Genomic DNA, 19645 nt, shown 5'->3' on the forward strand with positions numbered 1-19645 from the left:
CCAATCAGAGAAGCTGCCAGCCGAGCACATACCCAGGGAGTTTCCTCCTGTCCCAAAACTGATGTGAAAACATAACTATAGGTGTGTGTGTGTGTGTGTGTGTGTGTTTCCTCTGCTTCCAGAGGCCAGCTGTGGGGCAGGATTACACCTCTCTCTCTCTCTCTGTCCACCTCCTCCCCTCCTCATCCATCCCTCTCCACCCTCACATCTCACTCCCCTTGCTCCTGAGTGCATATAGCCCCCCCCCCAAGCCCCCCCACCACCCCCCCACTCCTGCCTCTCGGACAGCTTTGCTCCACCACTTTTCTGCACTGTGCCGGCCTGGAGAGGAGTAAGAGAGCAGAAACAGGAAAGAAAAGAGAGGATTTGGTGAACCGAGGAGAGGCACCATGGCTGCTCTCTCTGCCTTGCTGAAGACCTGGGTCATTCTGCAGACCCTGTGCCTGGCTCTGGCCCAAGTGGTGAGTGGACAAGGGGCATAGAGACCTTTATTCTGCGGTTCAGGGCCTCTGGAAAGTCTTGATGTGATGTTAAAGGTTGTCTTGGTGCTGGTGGAAGTCATCTAAACGCTGCAGGTTGATGTAGCAAAGGTCTATCTGTGGTGATCATCTTGCTTTGTAGCATGCATGTAAAAGAAAGAGCTTGAAATGAGTTTTTCTGCTGTGGAGAAAAAATGAAACTGGACTATCTCCTGTGGATTATCATCCTTCTCGTGTCTGGACTCTTATCTCGTTTGAAGATTAGACTGAGGAGATACTGTTGAAGGCAAGGATACGCCATTACCTGGGCTCCTTTTTTCGGCCTTGGTGTTTTTTTCCTTTGAAATTTGGAGAGAAACGTTGAAGACTGTTTTTGTTTTTCATGGCCGTGGCAAAGATGGACACAAGTGGGCATTGACACACGCTAGCTCTGTTAACTGAGCGTGACAGCCCCTATGCAAACAGACACCTATGTGAAATCAGCTCGACGTCTTTTAAGGATTATTCTGATTTTGTTCTCACATTTTTTAATTTTTTTTAAAAAGCTTTAGCACCTGACAGAATTAAATGATATTCATCAGGCTGTGGATACATAGGGAGGGGGTGGGGGGTAAACAGTGCCAGTCTCATGATCCCTCCTTCCACATTCCTGCTCATTCCTTTGATTTACCCCCCCCCACTAACCGATTGTATTCATTAATATCCAATGTTTCTCTCTATTTTGAGTTTTATAAATGTGATATACACAATACAGTTGCATTGAATCTGCCAATGTTATGCGGGTCTGTCATGCATCACAGGAGTTAGTTAACTAATATGATTTTACACTTTATTTTTTACATTCAATAAAACATTTGTACAATTATTTAAATGTGATTAAGCCTTCTGGTATTACCTCTTACAGTGTCACCTTCAAATGTGTGTTGATACAGGATTATCCAGTTTATATTATTGGCACGCTAGTTACACAGTAGTATAACATTTCCATGAATGTTCTTTGTCGCTAACATAGTGCTAACATGTCTTTCTGCCTGTGTTTCAGAGGGGTCCACCTGGACCTCAGGGCCAGGGCGGCCCACCAGGCCCCTCCGGCACCCCCGGGTCAGACGGCTTGGATGTGAGTATCCACACAGGTTTGGCCAGCAGATCTGTCACAAAGAGCATCATTGTGCCTGAGAAATACCTTCATGTGCTGTGCTGCAGTCTTACCAGCAGAGGGCGCTGCGAATGAAAACACAGCGGCACAAAAGAGCTCTGTTCAGCGGAGAGAGGGGTCTTTGAGAAGGGACTCTTTCCTCAATCATGGGTTTGTGTCACAGTAATGTGATACATTTGAGATATTTCAGGGTTAACTACACACAGGCTGTATAAATATACTGGAAATGGAAGCTGCTGAGCTAGCAGAGCAGGGGGGAAACTGCAAGGACAACCCTGAAGATAGTCCTGTTCCAGAAGTGATTAGTATTTAGTAGATTAACTAAAACAACTCTGTTATTTTAATCTGCATTCCTATTCATGTAGTCTTTTGTTACATGAATAGGCATTCTGACTGATGAGTGCTGAGTTACTGTTAGTCCTCAGCATGTGGTGCCACCAGCTGGGTCAAGTTATTACATTAACACCTCCCACAATGATGCCTTGTCCAAAGTGGAAGGTGTAGCCTTCTCATCAGTACACTTTAACATGTTGGGTCTCTGCCACAGGATAGGTGGGATGATGATTTGATAGGAATCTCAGCAAGAACAATCTGATAAGACCTCATCAAGTTGATTTACAACACAATTACTTACATTTGCAGCATGTGTCTCTGCCTGGAAGAACCTCTATGCAAGTTCAAGATAACAACACAACAAGTCGTAAAAGAAAATAGAATCATAATCGGGTTTATTGCTAAGTAGGGTTTCACATATAAGGAAATTGATTTGGTGTATCAGTAAAAAAAATCTGTATAATATAAAAAGTCGTACAATATATCTGAGTTAAAAACAAAAGAAATGGAAGACAGTCAGACGTACAACACATGAATCAATATCACAAAAACAGGAGAAGCACTTAGATTAACTATAGTAAAAGGTATGATTAATACTTTTGAGAACCTGCACAGTGACCTGTCGTGCAATTAGCTTCAGTCTACTGTCGGATGTATCAGTGATGAATGACTCTGTGGTGATAGTTAGACACAGATATGAGAAAACTAATGAGGGTTATAAATTAGCTTAAAAGGTCACGTCATACGTCCCTTTCCTCTACTCTTTTGAATTAACCCCAAATACAAAAACATCAACATCTTCTCTCTGTGTCTGCAGGGAGAAAAAGGACCTCCTGGGACCCCTGGTCCACTTGTAAGTCTCTACTGCACTGTTTATTCAGAGTTATATTATCATTTATTTTAGAATTGTATTTATACAGACTTCCTGGTTGACAATAATGTGTTTAATTGTAGGGACTGAAGGGAGAGCCAGGAGAGCCAGGTCTCGATGGAGCGCCAGGAGAGAACGGCATTGATGTAAGTAAACCCACTATATTTTTTAAGAGAGAGAAAACATTATCAAGTTGATTATTTTATGAAATAGTTGTATCAAACTGTATACTATTGTATTGTTTTTTTAAAGCAGGTATAATTTAGAACCTGAAGTTTGCACCTGAAAATGGAATATGTAAATCTTCTGTGAACTTACTTTGGCAACAACGTGTTTTTGTTTATGCCAATAAAGCTGATTGAAATTAACAGAGAGAGTGCAACACTGACAGAAATGGCTTTTAAAATGTTTATGTAATTAAAAAAAAAATCAGTCTCCCAGTTTCCCAAATTCTCGTAACCCTTAGATGCACGAGTGACTGGACCCGACACTCTTCCATAAGTGGGTCAGAAAGGACCCGTAATAGAATAGTATGTGTTTGTATGCCATTTTTGTCATTTTGGTTTAGGAAAATCACTTGTATAATATTTACTATTATATTTTGGTTCACACTAGAAATATTTTATATTAAATGTTTCACTATTTAGATTTTTTTTTTTTTTTTTTACATTTCATTTTTGACCCACTTACTGTATGGAAGAGTGTAGGGTCCAGTCACCCGTGCATCTAAGGGTTACGAGGATTTGGGAAACTGGGAGACTGATTTTTGTTTTAATTACATTAACATTTTAAAAGTTGGAATGGAAGCTTGGGGTAGTAATACAAAAACTACAATTTCTTAAAATGTAAATTAAAAATTTGAATGGCATGTTTATTGAGGAATAGCTTGAATATGAAATGATACATTTTTTTAATTACAAAGATACTTCAAGAAAACCACCTCACCGGGTCAAAAAAGACCCACTTATGCATCTAAGGGTTAATAGGAGGAAACAAAATGTGAGTAAACAAATGTGATACCAATCCCATAGGAATAGCAAGATCAAGTCTTTCAATGAAAGCCAAATAACTTTCAATGGATGATTTTAGCCACAAGTTATTGGTAAAATAATCTGTAAGAGAACAAAGTGATGCATTTTTCTTTTAGAAACAACATTCAAAGGATGTCGTACAAGGAAATAATTGTATATAGGCAGGATGTATCCCAATGTTCACTGACAATGATATCATGATGGGGCCGTACAGCAATGTTTTGATGAAAGGTTCCCTGTGTTATTTGTATACATCTTTGCTGGTGTATCCATGACAATGCACATGTCATGTGTTTGGAGTGACAAAATAGACCTACGTATATGGAGAGTTGTTACAGTGGAGATTGTGTCAAAACAGTCCTTATCGACAGTGTGGTTTGCTCGTTTGTTTACATGTGAGCCGACTACTGATTTCAACCATAGCATATCTAGGACTTCAAAGCAATAGTAAGTAGCATTTGTCAAAACAATCAGAATTGAGTGTCCACTTTCAAGGAAGATATCTCCTGGATTCTAGACATTGTCTGGCTTTGCAGACGACGAATGGGGAAGCAGATGTGTTATATTTCATTTTAAGCATGCAGACAATGGGTTTAATGAGAAGAGTAGACTGTAAATGAAACAATGTAACTCAAGACGGTTTCACTGATTATGAAGTCAAGGTTTGATACAAAATACATACTCATCCGAAATGTATGTTAGTTAGCGACAGGTTGTTTTAACTTTAACATGATTTCTAGAGCACTTCTCCTTTTCCAAATCAAGATGTAACTACATAAAGCAACTCCACATTTGCAGATAATTATCGTATTAAAGCATTCATAAGTTCCCTGTGAAATGGACCCTCAATGGGGGGGTTTAGTTACAGCTTGTTTTCACATATTTTTCCAGAAATGAGCTTTGCCGAGATAAATGGAAAGCCTTGTAAACAAATGATAAGCACGTCTACATGATGAGATTAAGATACCAGACTTCTGGCAAAGCCATTATCTCATGATGATTCCTCTTAGGTCTGTGATAATCAGAGGTCGAGCGTAGCCGCTTAATACTTGATTTGTAGTGCAGCTACAGTCTGGGTTGGAGGTGAATTGAGTGCCAAGGCCTCTTGGTCACATGCTTACAGAAGTACAAACACACACACACACACACACACACACACACACACACACACACACACACACACACACACACACACACACACACACACACACACACACACACACACACACACACACACACACACACACACACACACACACACACACACACACACACACACACACACACACACACACACACACACACACACCCACACACACACACACACACACACACACACACACACACACACACACACACACACACACACACACACACACACACACACACACACACACACACACACACACACACACACACACACACACACACACACACACTCATGCATTCCTCAGAGATTTAGTAGTCAGTAATCCGCCCTGGAATCCCAATCTCAGGTTTGTTTCCTAATTAATCGCAAAAACAGTGTCGGCTTCGATTACATCTGTGATAAGTCCTTTCTATAAGGTGAATTCAGGTCCCATATACCCCATGGGAAACACAGTGGTAAATAATATTGTAATCTTAAACCGCTTCAATGTCTTTTAATGGCCGTGTTTCCCTCTGCATGTCGAGCCTATCTGCCTGCTAACATGTCTCTCTGTCTGTCTCCAGGGTCTGATTGGAGCAAAGGGGGATCGCGGTCCTTTTGGAAACCCTGGCCCGAAGGCAAGTGTCCGAACCTCCACCTGAACACATGATTACAAAGAATCCATGTGAAAAACCTGATTAACAGCAAAAAAAGAATAACTATGGTGGTCATGCTCCCATAAACGGGTCATATGAAAGCTGAACCTAACAATGAACCGCTGTTAACCAGAGAGTAAGTCACTAAGGATGTGAGATCAGGCAGGTCAGTACTATAATAATATTGTTGTTGTCTGTTGCCTGCAGGGTCAATCTGGACCCACTGGGGAACCTGGTCTTCCTGTAAGTAAATTATTTATGTATTTGCTGTCATTAAGTAACGAGTGAATATCTTATGTGTTTCAATCTCATTCTGAATGTGTGGTACCCAGACTTTGTACTGAAGTGGGACCTTTGGTGTTCTTTGTCCTGGACACTATCTCCCCATGCTTTTGAGCCTACATGACTAATGGGGGTAACAGTTTTAAAACTAGTCCAGTATTCAGCGAGATAGCTGTAGACGGCTGCTGCTAAGCAAGCTTCAAAGTATCGCTCTTTGCAATTTCACACAGTCAATGTACTTCAATAGAAGTGCTCCACTTAGCCACTGACACTTTGGAAGTTCAAGTACAGATTAAATATAATCAAATGTTTTGGCTTTAGCTTCATTCGGTCTGTTAGTCATGCATGTTGATACAACAGTGTCAATTTTAGCTAAATGTTGATTTGGGTATTGACAATCTTTCAGCCAGAACTGCTGCCAACTAAATCACGATTAAGAGCTCCTACTAGGTATAGCTTTTGTATAAGGGGTCACAAGCCAAAAATGCTGGAAACCACAGGCTTATTGCATCATCTTTAATATAAATGAAACATAATAAAGAAAATAATTACTACGTAGTACAGTACCCGAGTAAAAGGTACAATATGACAAATTATATAACATTTCATCTTCATCAAATTGTCATAATACTTATGAACCTGAGTGATGCAGGGCTAAATTATGCATCGCTTAAATCATGTCAGTTTCCAAACAAACATGTTTTAAACCAGCTGGCCTGACAGTGGCAACCTCCTGAGTCTCTGTCTTCATGCATGGATGCCCGACCAGCTGTGCCCCCTTTTGGGCTTCATCTACCCAGATGTGGCAGATGCCTTCCGAAGCTGACATAAGCCACACTTGTACAGAGTCCTTAATAGAGAGGAATGCTTACATTATGCATTAGATATCACTGCAAAAAGAAACGACCAATATACCAGCACTTTATCTGCTGTAGCACAGCCTAATACCACTAGATGGTGCTCAGTGTCCACCCAAAACTATACAACATTAAGTCCAGGTGTATCCAATGTTACGCTTGAATGAAACACTATTAGGTAAATCCCTTGTTTAGCATTAACAGGTGGGGGGGATGTGTGTGAACATCAAGCTGCCTGCTCAGACAGCAGACCCGACCTGTGGGCCACTCTTCCTCCAAGAAGGCTTACTCACTTAATTACTTTGTTTATAATTAATTCCAAGCAAAACACACAGCGAACATAAAGTGATTGCGCTGTGCGTCTCTGTTCTTCTCGAGCACTGTTTACCCCGCGCTCTGACACTGCAAACATTACTGAATTACTGCCTCCATTCATAATTGGCTTTCACCTATGTTAATTGATACTTTGATGGATCGGTTCCACTTGTTATGCAGTAGTTTAACCCCTCGTCCCTTCTGTCCACGCAGGGACCCGGCCTTCCAGGATTGGCTGTAAGTAGCTTATTTGGTCTTTATCACTTAATTGCTTTGATGTGAGGACATACTTTTGTGGATGCTGGAATCTGTATGCCTTGTGTCTCTGTAGGGCGCTCCAGGGCCAATTGGTCTTCCAGGGGAAATTGGAATAAATGGACCAAAGGTAGGAAAACAGTTTTATTTCACTGCCTACATGATTTACAAACCTCTCAAAGAAGTTAAGTTATCGTTACTGTGACATTCTTATTAACAACTTCTTTCCATCGGCTTCATTTAGGGTGGCATGGGATCATCCGGAGCTTCTGGACTTCCTGGACCTCCTGGCAAGCCAGTAAGTTGGAGAGGAAATATCTTATCCATCCTTTATCTCTCTGATTCATAGTGGAACAAACATGATCCTGATATTAAAATGACCAAAACCTGAACAGGTTGGATTGCTGTATAATAGCATCTTCTGAAAATACACTAAACAACATAGAACAACACGTAGTAACTTTAAACTACTGTATAATACTCTGCAGGTCCCACCAGTACAGTACTACACATAGTCATTTCCCTCTGGTGGAAAAACTATGCAACTGTTTCAAAATACTTCAAACATATATTGTCAAATACGTTTTTGTGTGTTATTTTAGGCCTTGTAACTAACTCACCAGCACTCACTATGGTATGATCTTGCTTGAAGTGAATATATCTGCACTTTCCTTGTTGTTCAGAGTTTAATTCTTTATGGTTTTTGCACTAAATGGAAGTCGCTTTGGATAAGTGTTATGTAATTTAATGTAATAACTAATATCTACAATAAGCTATGGATAAACAGTGAGTTAAACTGTTGAATGGATAAACCTAAACCTTTTTTCGGTGATGTTGATGACATCAGGCCCATTACGCTAAATGCACCATATGGTTACATCAACGTAATTGCAGTTACATTGTCTATATAGATATTCCTAATAGGATGACTGTGCAAAGAAAAACTCAACATCGCATCGGTTGATATGTGCTCTGTTCTACAAAACCAGCAGCAATTGACATGCTTTCATAATATACTCGAGGATAGCTAAGCAGCTAGCGCCGCACAGCGCTGCTTCACCGGGTCCCCGCAGACAGCAGGGGGTGAATTACCTCAAACAGTTTTGAGCGCTACACTTTCAAGTCTATTTTTCACCGGTGTGTGTTCTCCCCTGTGTGCATCTCTGTGTGCTTCCAAGCAGTGGGTGTGACTTTCCACCCATGGGAGTGTATTTGTTTAGCTTTAGTGCTGTCCTAGGGTAAATAAACCCCCATTAGATCAGTGGGCTGTCTCATCTGACTGTAGCAGGAATACATCAGCCCCCTGAACAGATACTTTACTTCCTAAGTCAATCTATAAACAGATAGAAGGAAAGATGGAGGGAGAAATAGATGAAGAGAGTGCTGGCTCAGCTCCTGGGAGCAGGGGCTACTGTGACCAGGTGACTATCTTCATCCATCTGTCTGTGCATCTAGGGGTCTCCAGGGAAGTTCATCGGTGGAGAGGAGGGAAGTGCCGACTTCCAGGTAAGACCTAACGACAACACTTACTCTCCAATCTATTCTGACACAATCTCGCTTTTCATAATCCATATGTTCCCTTCTCCCGACAACAGTGCCCTCTTAACTGTCTGGCTGGAGTTAAAGGCCCCCAGGGACTGCAGGGAATCAAGGTGAGGATCTTCAAGTCAGCATTTATTCAGCAGAAAATAATTATGTTACATTAAAAAATTGTTATGACACCCTACATACGTTCTTTTGCCCTCTTACAGAATCGATTTTAAAATTATATTGTTAACTTCTAAAGCATTAAATGGTTTGGGACCCCAATATATGTCTGACATGTTGCCCTGTTACGAGCCCCCCAGAGCTCTGAGATCGGGGGCGGGCTTACTCATTGTTCCCCGGCTCAGAACCAAACATGCCGAAGCTGCTTTTAGTTTTTATGCTTCCCACAAATGGAACAAACTTCCAGAAAACCTGAGGTCTTCACCAACGCTGAGTTGTTTTAAGTCGTGGCTAAACACACTACTTTTTACAGCTGCTTACCCAGAAGCCGTTTAACTTGTTTTTAGCACTTACCGTATTTACAATGTCGTTTTTAAACTATTGTGTATCTCATTAATGCATTGTTTTTATGAAACTGTTATTCCATTATGTTTATTTATTGTATTCCTCTCTGTATCATATGTTAATGTTCATGTAAAGCACTTTGAATTGCCTCTGCGTCTGAAATGTGCTATATAAATAAACGTACCTTACCTTACCTCTAGGGACACAAAGGACGTGCCGGAGTTCTCGGAGAGCCTGGCAGCATTGGAAAATCGGTGAGCTCTGCAGAATGGATACACATAGTCAAACACCCGTACATGTACATGTGGCGAAACCCCCTACCATTCGGGACCAGCCAAGGTGAGGATTAGCTCTAATGAAGCCCCCCAGAGGCACATGACTGGCACTAATCTGGCTGCGATTAGTCAGACCCGGGCCTGCAGTCAGCATGCAGCGAGCCAGATGAAAGGGGGTGCCGAGGAGCCAGGTACACGGAGAGGAAGATGAGAAAGTCAGGGTTCACGAGCCCCCTCCCCTCGCTGTATTAAGCACAGTTAATGAGCACAGTAGGTGTAAGGGAACTGCTAACTGCTAGACAGGCCCCAGGTATTAGCCTCTGATCTTCCAACAAAAGTAGCCTCTGATGCTAAAAAACACTCCACTGTAGGCTACTCCACCCTGACATAGGGGTGCAAGGTGGTGTGTCTCCGTCTTTTCAACTCAGATACCTTTTCTTCTTGTTATATTACTGATGATGTGAGTCAGACCAGAAAACAACTTTATTTTGAATCTGCTGAAAAATAAAAGTATAGTAGCTAAAACGGGCTAATGGCTAATGTTTTTGATGGATTTGACTAGCTTTATACCGGGCAAACAGGATGCTTGCCCGGTATTATATATAGAATATTTAATATTTATTTTACAAGACCAACTAGATTAACAAGAAATATAAATGTTGCATTTGTTCTTAAGAAAAATGGTTTGCCTGTCACGGACAAATACAACTATGTGTATCAAATTGGTTTAATAAGAAAAAAACAGATTGCATTCTGTGTATTCTGTGGATGTTTCAAACCGGTAACGGGTGCATTGACTTCCAGTCGCTAGGAAGTAGTTAGAGTCATATAATCAATGGAAACCACTACATTTTTAAGTGAACGTGTGTTTAAGGTGGACATATATTTGGCCAGACCCAATTTAGCTATTACCTTCTGCTTTAGTTATTCATGCTAATCTAAACTAATCCCCATCTGTTTTCTGCTGCTTAAAAAACAGTCCTGAGAGATTGAGTCATCGAACCAAAGAGGAGTATTTCACAACATCTCAAACTGTTCTTATAATAACGCAAGCATTTAGAACTGTTTTAGCTTCGCCTGATGTTTGTTAATTGAGTAGCCTATGGTGGTTGTTTCCCCTTTTACAATTAGATGACCTTTTTAACAACCTTGAACATGAACATATGCAACCATCAATGATCAGTTCAGACATCAAGAGCAACCAGCTGCCATCATAGACTGGTTTCAGCTGGATCTCCTTTCTGGCTTTGGATTTCTTTGGACAAACTTTGTGGACAATGTCACTCAAATAAAGAGAGCAGCACAGAAAGAGACTTACTAATCAGCCTGTTCTTCTTCCTTTCCTCCACCAGGGTCCCAGGGGAGAAATTGGCATCTCTGGGGAGCAAGGCATCCCTGGACCTCCGGTATAATATGAGCTTGTTTAAGTCACTTGGCAAAATAACACACTTATTGTATTATCTCGATCTGACAGAACGTCCTTGTTTAATTTGAAGGGTCCGCTGGGCCTGAGAGGTTATCCAGGAATGATGGGTCCTAAAGGGGAAGCAGTAAGTAACACCATTCTCTTTTGTTCACACATCTAACTTTATTTGTCCTCTTTCTCTTTGGTCACGAGGCTGTTCTCATTCTAAGAAGAGCACCAAGGAGGCACACACAGACCTGCCCCTGCTATACATACATCATCCATTACCGGCAATGGGGACATATGGAAATGATGCTAACACAAATCTCTCCCCTCCTCTAATGAGTTGGGGTTGTCTGGGTCCACAGTGCCTCCATCTGTAGTTAATGATCCGATGTAGCCATCCGTCTTACTGTTAACATTAGCCGCGTTAGCCAAGTTAGCACCCCGGCTTAATGCCAAAGCAAGAGTGGCTGTGTAACTCCCATTAGTGAAGTGAGTTAAGCACTAATTACCACTTTATCACAATGAATAGTAGGCTACTGTGACTTAGCATCCTCCCCGATCTGAAGTGACTGATGGCCTTTTCTTTGTTTTCCCATAGGGGCCCCGCGGCTACAAGGGCATCAACGGACCTGTAGGAATTCCCGGGCCTCCTGTAAGAACACTCGCCAACATTACAATGACATTAAAGAAAAGTACCCAGAATAAACCTCAGCTAATCTAACTTCTTCTCTGTTTGCAGGGTGAGGAAGGACCCAAGGGACCACCCGGAGAGGCAGGCGGCAAGGGAGACAAAGTAGGTGACTCTCCTAGCGTTACCCCTTGAAATGTACTGTTGAAAAAACAATGAAATATTTCTCCTGATGTGCAATGTTCATTCGCTCACGCTGGTTTGGTTATCTTCTGCAGGGCAGCCGAGGTATCACGGGCCCACAGGGTGCGGTTGGCAAGAAGGGAGAGAATGTGAGTGACCGCACTTTTATTTGTACACTACACGGTTGTGTTCAGAAAGTCTGCCAAATGAAGTCCACTGACTCCTCGGCCTGCTTTTTCAGGGTCTGCCGGGCATTGACGGAAAGGATGGCACACCTGGTATTCCTGGAATCAAGGTAAGTGCTGCCAGCCGCGATAATGACGAGAAAAATCCAGTCGCAGCAAGAAGACGGCAATTTAATCTTCTTCTGTTCTCCTTCTTCTGCAGGGCGGCCCTGGCCTGGCTGGGAGGCCTGGTGCTCCCGGTCCTCAGGGGAATGCGGTGAGCCTGCAATGTTTCTTTGGGGTGGGAGGGTCACACATTCCACTAAAGGCATCTGTCTGTTAAGGCTTTTTATCACTCGGAACACGTAGAGGGTCAATCTGTTCTCCTCCATTCAACAACGCAGTGTGAAGCAGCCTGTGATTTCTGCTATGTTTTGTTTTCTGGGCACTCATCCAGGTAACAGTGACCCTGTGAACCACGCTGTTTTAGAATTTAAACCACCTTGAAATAGCATTCTACCGCCCAACACGAGTGATTTATCACAATCAACACTGCGTGTGTGTGTGCGTGTGTGTGTGTGTGTGTGTGTGTGTGTGTGTGTGTGTGTGTGTGTGTGTGTGTGTGTGTGTGTTTGTGCTCGTCATTCTGACTAAAGGGTAATGGAGCATGAGATGCACACTTGCAAACTCAAACACTATAAGTTACCCTGCTTTATGCCCTACTGCAATATATACCCTATCTCTAACACGCACACACACACACACACACACACACACACACACACACACACACACACACACACACACACACACACACACACACACACACACACACACACACACACACACACACACACACACACACACACACACACACACACACACACACACACACACACACACACACACACACACACACACACACACACACACACACACACACACACACACACACACACACACACACACACAAAATCTGAGCAAGGTAAGGTGTATGCCAATAGCTGACACTGCACGTATTTCCAATGTTTTTACTCTATTAGACGTCAGCATTATCACCACCCACTACTATCACCCCCATACTCATATCCTCTGACATTACCAGTTGCATTTTCAATATCATTTCAAACATAAAATACAACAAATGAAATGTATGTTTTCCTTTTGAAGAGTTTTTTGGTTTCCTCTGTGTGCAGGGATTACCCGGCGGCCCAGGGACAAAAGGAGGACCTGGAGGGAAGGTTAGTAATAATATATTGTATATATATATATTGTGATGTATTGACCTTCTCTACTTCTCCTGGTGTTCATTTGTTTGAAATCTCATCATCTCTCTTTGCTTGTTAGGGCGAGTCTGGACCTCGGGGCCACGTTGGCATGCAAGGCACCTCAGGACCTCTGGTAACCCGCACATATGGATTTGTAGGATATATTTGTGTTCTTATATTGTGCAGTAGGGTGATCTTTAACTGTTCTCCTAGGGTGAGCCTGGTGTTCCTGGCGAGGCTGGTATGGAAGGCGTTCCCGGACCCAAGGTATACATCCAGAATTATCCCCTAAAAGCTCTAAAAAACTGCAACTTTGAAAACAAACTCACCTTTCTTATTTTTCACAGGGCGACAGAGGCCAGCGGGGAGCAGTGGGTCCACAGGGAGTAGTCGGCAAGCCTGTAAGACACTTCATTGCATTTATTTAAATGTTCACTCACCTGTGGCTTCACTTTCCTTTAAATATTTCAATGTCTCTTTACAGGGAGGACAAGGAGAGAGAGGACCAATGGGTGTTCCCGGTGCGCAGGGTCTCGGTGGAACCAAGGGAGACAAGGTCTGTGCGTGTGTGTGCATAATGAAGCACATATATTGCTTTATAAAACAGGGCAGTCATCCATTCAGACATTCAAACACACTTGAATTACCCAGACGTGTCCATTGGGGGCAGTGTTCACCCGTGAATAAAAGTCACACCAATCCACAGTAAATCACCGAATGAGGCGAGCGATATAAATAAGCAATATAAATGATAATCAGAGCATCCTCATCTTCCATGTTTTAGAGATGAGACTACATCTTTCTTACTTTGTGATCTGCGGTGTCATAGCTTGAATCAATATTTAGTTATTTCTTTTTTTGAGGATATTAATATCCAGATTTAACCACATTTACGTGTACTAAATCCATCTTTCTTTCCAGGGTTTCCAAGGAAAAGGCGGGTCAAAGGGAGACGATGTGAGTAGCCGTTTTTAAAACCGGATTGTCTGAAACTTGTCTCACTTTGTTGTATTCCAGCTCCAGTGCTGACAAATATTTCTGTGAGTCATTCCTTCTCCATCCGTCCTCTCTGCCGCTTTTAGGGTGACCCCGGTGTTGAGGGATTGGCTGGCGAGAATGGTGATAAGGTAAAAGTTGTTTTCGCACAACCTAAAGCTGTTTCAAAACGTTTTGAAGTCTCCAGCACTCCAACCACCTTAAGATAAGAAAATGGATGAACTATACAGACGTTAAGACAAAGAGAGGAAGTCTGTTTTTGAATTTCCAAGCAAATCCCCATAATAGTCCAGATGGCACATGAGCTATTTACATGGCAGTGAGGCAATGATGCACGTTGGCTCTGTCAAGCAGCGTTTTACACATTCATATATAATATTCGTTCTTGAATTATTGCTCAATGAGTGTCTCAAAGGATCGCTGGAAGTGATGAATGAGAAAATGATATCATCGTTTCCTTTCTCAGGGTATGTCTGGTGAACCCGGGCCCAAAGGACAGGTGAGGATGAACTGTGTGCAAAAATAATATCTTAGTCTTCACTCGAGGGTCGTTCATTTGAGTTTGAAGCATCACCGCTTTTCATCAGGCTCTTTTTTTTTACTCTATGAATTTGCTCATCTCTTCACAGCAAGGAATCATGGGTGAAACGGGACACAATGGACCCACTGGAGACCCCGGTAAACTTGGAGACGTGGGCCCCACAGGACTGCCCGGCCCCAGGGGACTGAACGGAGAGCGAGGAGTACCCGGCATGTCCGGCATTTCAGGGACAGCGGTGAGTTAACTGTGCAAGATATACCTGGCTGCTAAATCCTCAATGTATGCTACTTAGGTAACATTAAGCTGTCTTTGGCTTTTTTCTGCTGTAACAATGTAAATGTCCCCTCTGTGGGACTAATAAAGGTCTTCTGATTCTGAGTCCAGTTCTCTTTCGATCGCACTTCCGATGCACGATTCCATCTCTCTGCATCGCTCAGACTCCTCTTCCTCTCTCCAGGGCCGCGATGCATCAGACCAGCATATTATCGAGGTGGTGCTGAAGATGTTGCAGGGTGAGCCTCCGGACCTCGATGTTCACCTTTGATGTCCTCGGGGGGGGATTAGATTATTAAAGGTAATTAAATCACCAATGTGCTGCTGTGTGGGTTACAGAGAGGCTAGCTGCTGTGGCGGTGAGCGCCAAGAGGGCGGTGCTGGGTGGAGCCGGTGTGATGGGAGCCCCCGGCGCCCCTGGACCCCCTGGATCACCTGGTAGTCAGGGGCAACATGGCTTACCTGGATCCCGCGGCATTCCCGGGATGTTCGGAGGGCCTGGACAGGTCGGAAACACCGGACTTAAAGGTAAAGAGAGGCAGCGGTTATGTTTGAAATATGACGCATATTGTGTTTAAAGTAGAGCTTTCATCGAGCAATTAATCAGGATTGTCTGATTTTTACATTCACGAGGCTGTTTAACAACAAATCCACGGGGATAGCTGACTGCGAGACTCCACAGAACTTCGGAGGTCACTAAAGATTTGATAATTTTTTATTTATGTAGGTTTATAAACTTTCGTTCTCTCTCAAAAAGGGGAAGCTGCCATCTGCTGTTAAAGGATTGTACTTTAAAGTGCACCTATCATGCTATTTTTAGGCAATAGCATAGGTCTCTATATATATAAAAAACATGCCTATGAAGTGTTTTGCTCAAAACACCAAACAGATCACCCGTTCTAGCCATGCCTCATATCCCTCTATTTCACTTCCTGTTTCAAAAGTGCTGATTTGGGTATAAAGCTTTAAAAAAAAATAAAAAATTGATAAATAAAAAAAGAGGGGGCTGAGCTCATGCGGGACCCGGCAGCTACTGTCTAAACTAAATGCTGCCGTGATGAAACGGCATATCATGGATTATCAAGGATTCTTTCTGAAGCAGTCTGGAGCTCAAAGGCTTTCTCTCTTGCCGGTTATACCACAAGGTGTGTTCCTTTTTATTTCCTGCTTCTTCACACACATGCTCTCCAGTACAGGTTAGCTCTGAGTGTTAGCGATGCTAATGTAAACACCGACCATATGACGTCCAAAACAGTCGGGCATTGTTTCTGATAGCAACTTTCTGATTGGGCCGTGGGTCCTCATTTCCGATATTACGTCATATCGGACGCAAATCTGGATCAGCTCCGTTGTATCTCCGTTTTTAGAGATTTGGGTACGGAGGAAAAGAGAGAGGGTTTTATTTTATGACGCTGCGTGAGTTCCCCGACACACCGGGGATACATCTTTATGTATAAAAGACATCAAAAAGTGCATTTTGCATGATAGGTCCCCTTTAAGTTAATCAGATGTAACAAGACAACAAAAAGAATATTCAGGCAATACACCAGCTTTCCTGCAACGGTTATTAAAAGACCTTTGACTGTCAAACACTTCTTTTGAGCTCACCCTCCTCTGTCTCCCCAGGAAAGAGAGGACTTAAGGGAGAAAGAGGAGATCCTGGTAAACCCCATCCAGGAGCACCAGGACCCCCAGGGATACCAGGTAAGAGCTGTGGAAAACATTACACTGAAGCACGCACACAGAATGTAAAACAGTATGTTACGCTGACAAAAGAGGAGAGGGGGGGTGCAAAAAGAGAGCAGGTATTACCGCTCCTGCCACAGGAGAGGCTGCTCAGAAGCATTTTAAAAGCATCATTAACTCCAGTCGTTTAACAGATGCTCCAGGAAGAAAATATAATATTGCAACAGTACACACTTATTCAAACAGAAAACACACTCCCCTGTGCCCGCAACTTAAATATATGCATACAGAACACAAGGGTAATCGGATGTGGAGATTTCAGATCTCAGAAGCCTGGAAATCGTCTTAAATCCCTACTGAAATTCGTTACTTCAAGACTCCTCAAATTCAAAGTCAGTATAAACAAAATGCTGGTGAGCGGTGGGCAAACCAAAGTTATTATTTGGTCTTTTAATGTCTTGTGTAGCTTCTGGGAAATGTCAAATATTTTTATAATATAATATCATACAAAATTCCTACTTATTTCTCGTGATAAGAATAGCAGTTATTAAAGAAATGACAAGGAATTGGTTAAAAGATGATAACTTAATTACCTCACAATGGAAGACTGTATTTAATGAGAAGTATGGAATGGAGAAAATACCCATTATTATCAGAAACCAAGTTCATGTCTTTGATGAAAGATGGGAACAATTTGTGAAATTTAAAGAACACAAAACATGTATAATGACCAGGTGGTAAGATCTGAAGATATGTACTACTGTATGTTTTTCTTTACCTGATTTGTCGATTGTTATGAACAGAGGTGGGAAGTAGTGGAGTACAAATACTTAAGTACATTGTTCTGGTATCAGTACTTTACTCCACTACTTATTTTTCTGACGACTTTTTACTTTTACTTCTTACATTTTGAACACAAATACCTGTACTTTCTACTTCTTACATTTCCAAACAGGCTTGTTCCTTTAGTCTGAATGTGTGTTTGGTGGCGTGATCATTATTCTTTAGAGTCATTGCGTGCCTATTGATTTGAACACGATCCGTGTATCCATCATTTCCTGGTCTTCTCCAAAGAAGAGGGACCAATGGAAACGTTGTCATGTTGCCGTTGTTCAGCATGGAAACATTCATTAGCTAACAATGACATTATTGTTCTATTGATATAAAGGGAGGTCAGGTACTCTTTAAAGCAGCTGCTAGTTATGGGTACTTTTTACTGAAGTACATTTCAAAGCCCATACTTCTTTACTTTTACCTGGGTAAAGAAGTTTAGTCAGTACTTCCACTTTTACCAGAGTATTTTTAAACACAAGTATCTGTTTCTACTTGAGTAAAGGATGTGTACTTTTGCCATCTCTAGTTATGAAGTTCATTTATGTATCCAAGTGTTTATTTGGTTATGTATGCCTAATTTCTTAAAATGCAAATACAAATAAGTAAATGATCCCCCCCCCCACAGGTCCTTCTGGTGTTGATGGTGTGGCTCGGGACGGTAGGCACGGTGAGCGAGGACCCCAGGGATCAGCCGGAGAGGCGGGGTACCCCGGTAAGGCGGGTGCAGGGGGTCTCCCAGGGTTCTGCGAGGCGGCCATGTGCCTCGCTGCGTCGGCGTACACCTCCCCCAGACTACAGGAGGCGGGCCGCATCAAAGGACCCAACATTTAGAGACCTGCTCTCCATCAGCAGCTCAACACCTAGAGAGAGGGGGGAGGAAAAAGAGAGGGAGGGAGACCACTACTCTCTGTAGGACAACACCGAGGACCAAGGGTAAGGGACAATAATGAAAAAGTGACTGGATGTATAGCGCCCCCTCCTGAAACTGAAGTTTTTGACTGGCGGGACATACTCTCATTTTAACCCCCCCCACATCACCATGACAACAGCAGCACCCACATCCTTCTGCAGTCTCTAGTGGATGATGTCAGTCCCCTCCAAATATCCCAGCCCTGAAAGAGGAACAGATTTGAAACCAGGCGTGGTGGAAGGTGCTTCTCTGTTTCACCGCGGTCACTTTAAATGTTTTTACTCATGCAATATTTTATTTTTGAGACTTGTTTTGAAGTTTAGCTGCGCTGCCTCTTTTGCGACATCACACATGATTTCTTAAAAGTGTAAAAAAGGACTAATAAATGATTGAAATCGACCCTCCGTACCGTACTGTAAAATGCTTTCTCATCTGTAAGCTTTAGCCAAATCCTTAAATCACTGTGTGTACCCCATCCCCCCCCTCCGGCTTTCTTTTCCGGACCCTCATGTTTTTAAACTAACGACTAGCTTGATCTCATCCTCTTGTTGCCTGGCAACAGCATATCCCGATGGGCACTCCCATCTCCCACAATGCAGTGCTGTAAATCTTTGTAAATGTGTGTTGATTATAATGTAGGGGAAAAAGGAATGGGTTACGATATGCACCAACAGATATCCTGTGTTTTTAATTTCAGCGAGTAATAAAAAGTTCCGACAGATATTTAACGACTTTTCCTCGAGACGAATGTGCTTCCTATGCCACTGTCAGCCTGCACAGGGCGTCAGCTGTTTAATGACTGATTTATTTTCATCAACACAAGCTATTTATTGTTCTTCATATAATCATCTGTAAAGAGGTTGGCTGTTCAGGTCAACCCAAACCAATAAAGAGGAACCTTTTATAAAATCGAACGCTTTTCTGTATCGTGTGGGGAATGGACACTTTCTCAACTCCTGTTCTTTTTGTTTCTCCCATTTAAAATCTTCAATTCATGCATGTAAATATACTCCCGTTCTTCCAAAGCTGCATATGTTCAGCTTTTGTCCACATTCTTCCT

The 19645-nt window shown here is 42.4% G+C and overlaps 1 protein-coding gene across 1 annotated transcript; it reads left to right on the plus strand.

Annotated features, from left to right (window-relative positions):
• The first annotated feature begins 307 nt into the window (after positions 1-307).
• col9a2 (procollagen, type IX, alpha 2) lies at positions 308-19469 on the plus strand. Its single transcript, XM_034094922.1, has 32 exons — positions 308-461; positions 1522-1596; positions 2786-2821; positions 2923-2985; positions 5584-5637; positions 5863-5898; positions 7323-7346; positions 7441-7494; positions 7609-7662; positions 8820-8870; positions 8960-9016; positions 9617-9670; positions 11044-11097; positions 11188-11241; positions 11701-11754; positions 11842-11895; positions 12009-12062; positions 12155-12208; positions 12301-12354; positions 13274-13318; positions 13425-13478; positions 13559-13612; positions 13693-13746; positions 13830-13901; positions 14267-14302; positions 14428-14472; positions 14808-14840; positions 14971-15117; positions 15340-15394; positions 15495-15683; positions 16782-16859; positions 18301-19469. The coding sequence occupies exons 1-32, from the start codon at positions 390-392 to the stop codon at positions 18504-18506; spliced, it is 2076 nt and encodes a 691-aa protein (XP_033950813.1). The 5' UTR covers positions 308-389; the 3' UTR covers positions 18507-19469.
• The last annotated feature ends 176 nt before the right edge of the window (positions 19470-19645 follow it).

The sequence above is a fragment of the Pseudochaenichthys georgianus genome, chromosome 11 (assembly GCF_902827115.2).
Source record: "Pseudochaenichthys georgianus chromosome 11, fPseGeo1.2, whole genome shotgun sequence".
In the NCBI taxonomy this organism is placed as follows: Eukaryota; Metazoa; Chordata; class Actinopteri; order Perciformes; family Channichthyidae; genus Pseudochaenichthys; species Pseudochaenichthys georgianus.

Bases quoted from the DNA above. Each gene is read 5' to 3' on its own strand.
- col9a2 (XM_034094922.1), top strand. From the start codon at position 390: ATGGCTGCTCTCTCTGCCTTGCTGAAGACCTGGGTCATTCTGCAGACC. The intron at 14,303-14,427 runs GTGAGTAGCCGT...TGCCGCTTTTAG, and splicing joins GCGGGTCAAAGGGAGACGAT to GGTGACCCCGGTGTTGAGGG. The intron at 14,473-14,807 runs GTAAAAGTTGTT...TTCCTTTCTCAG, and splicing joins CTGGCGAGAATGGTGATAAG to GGTATGTCTGGTGAACCCGG.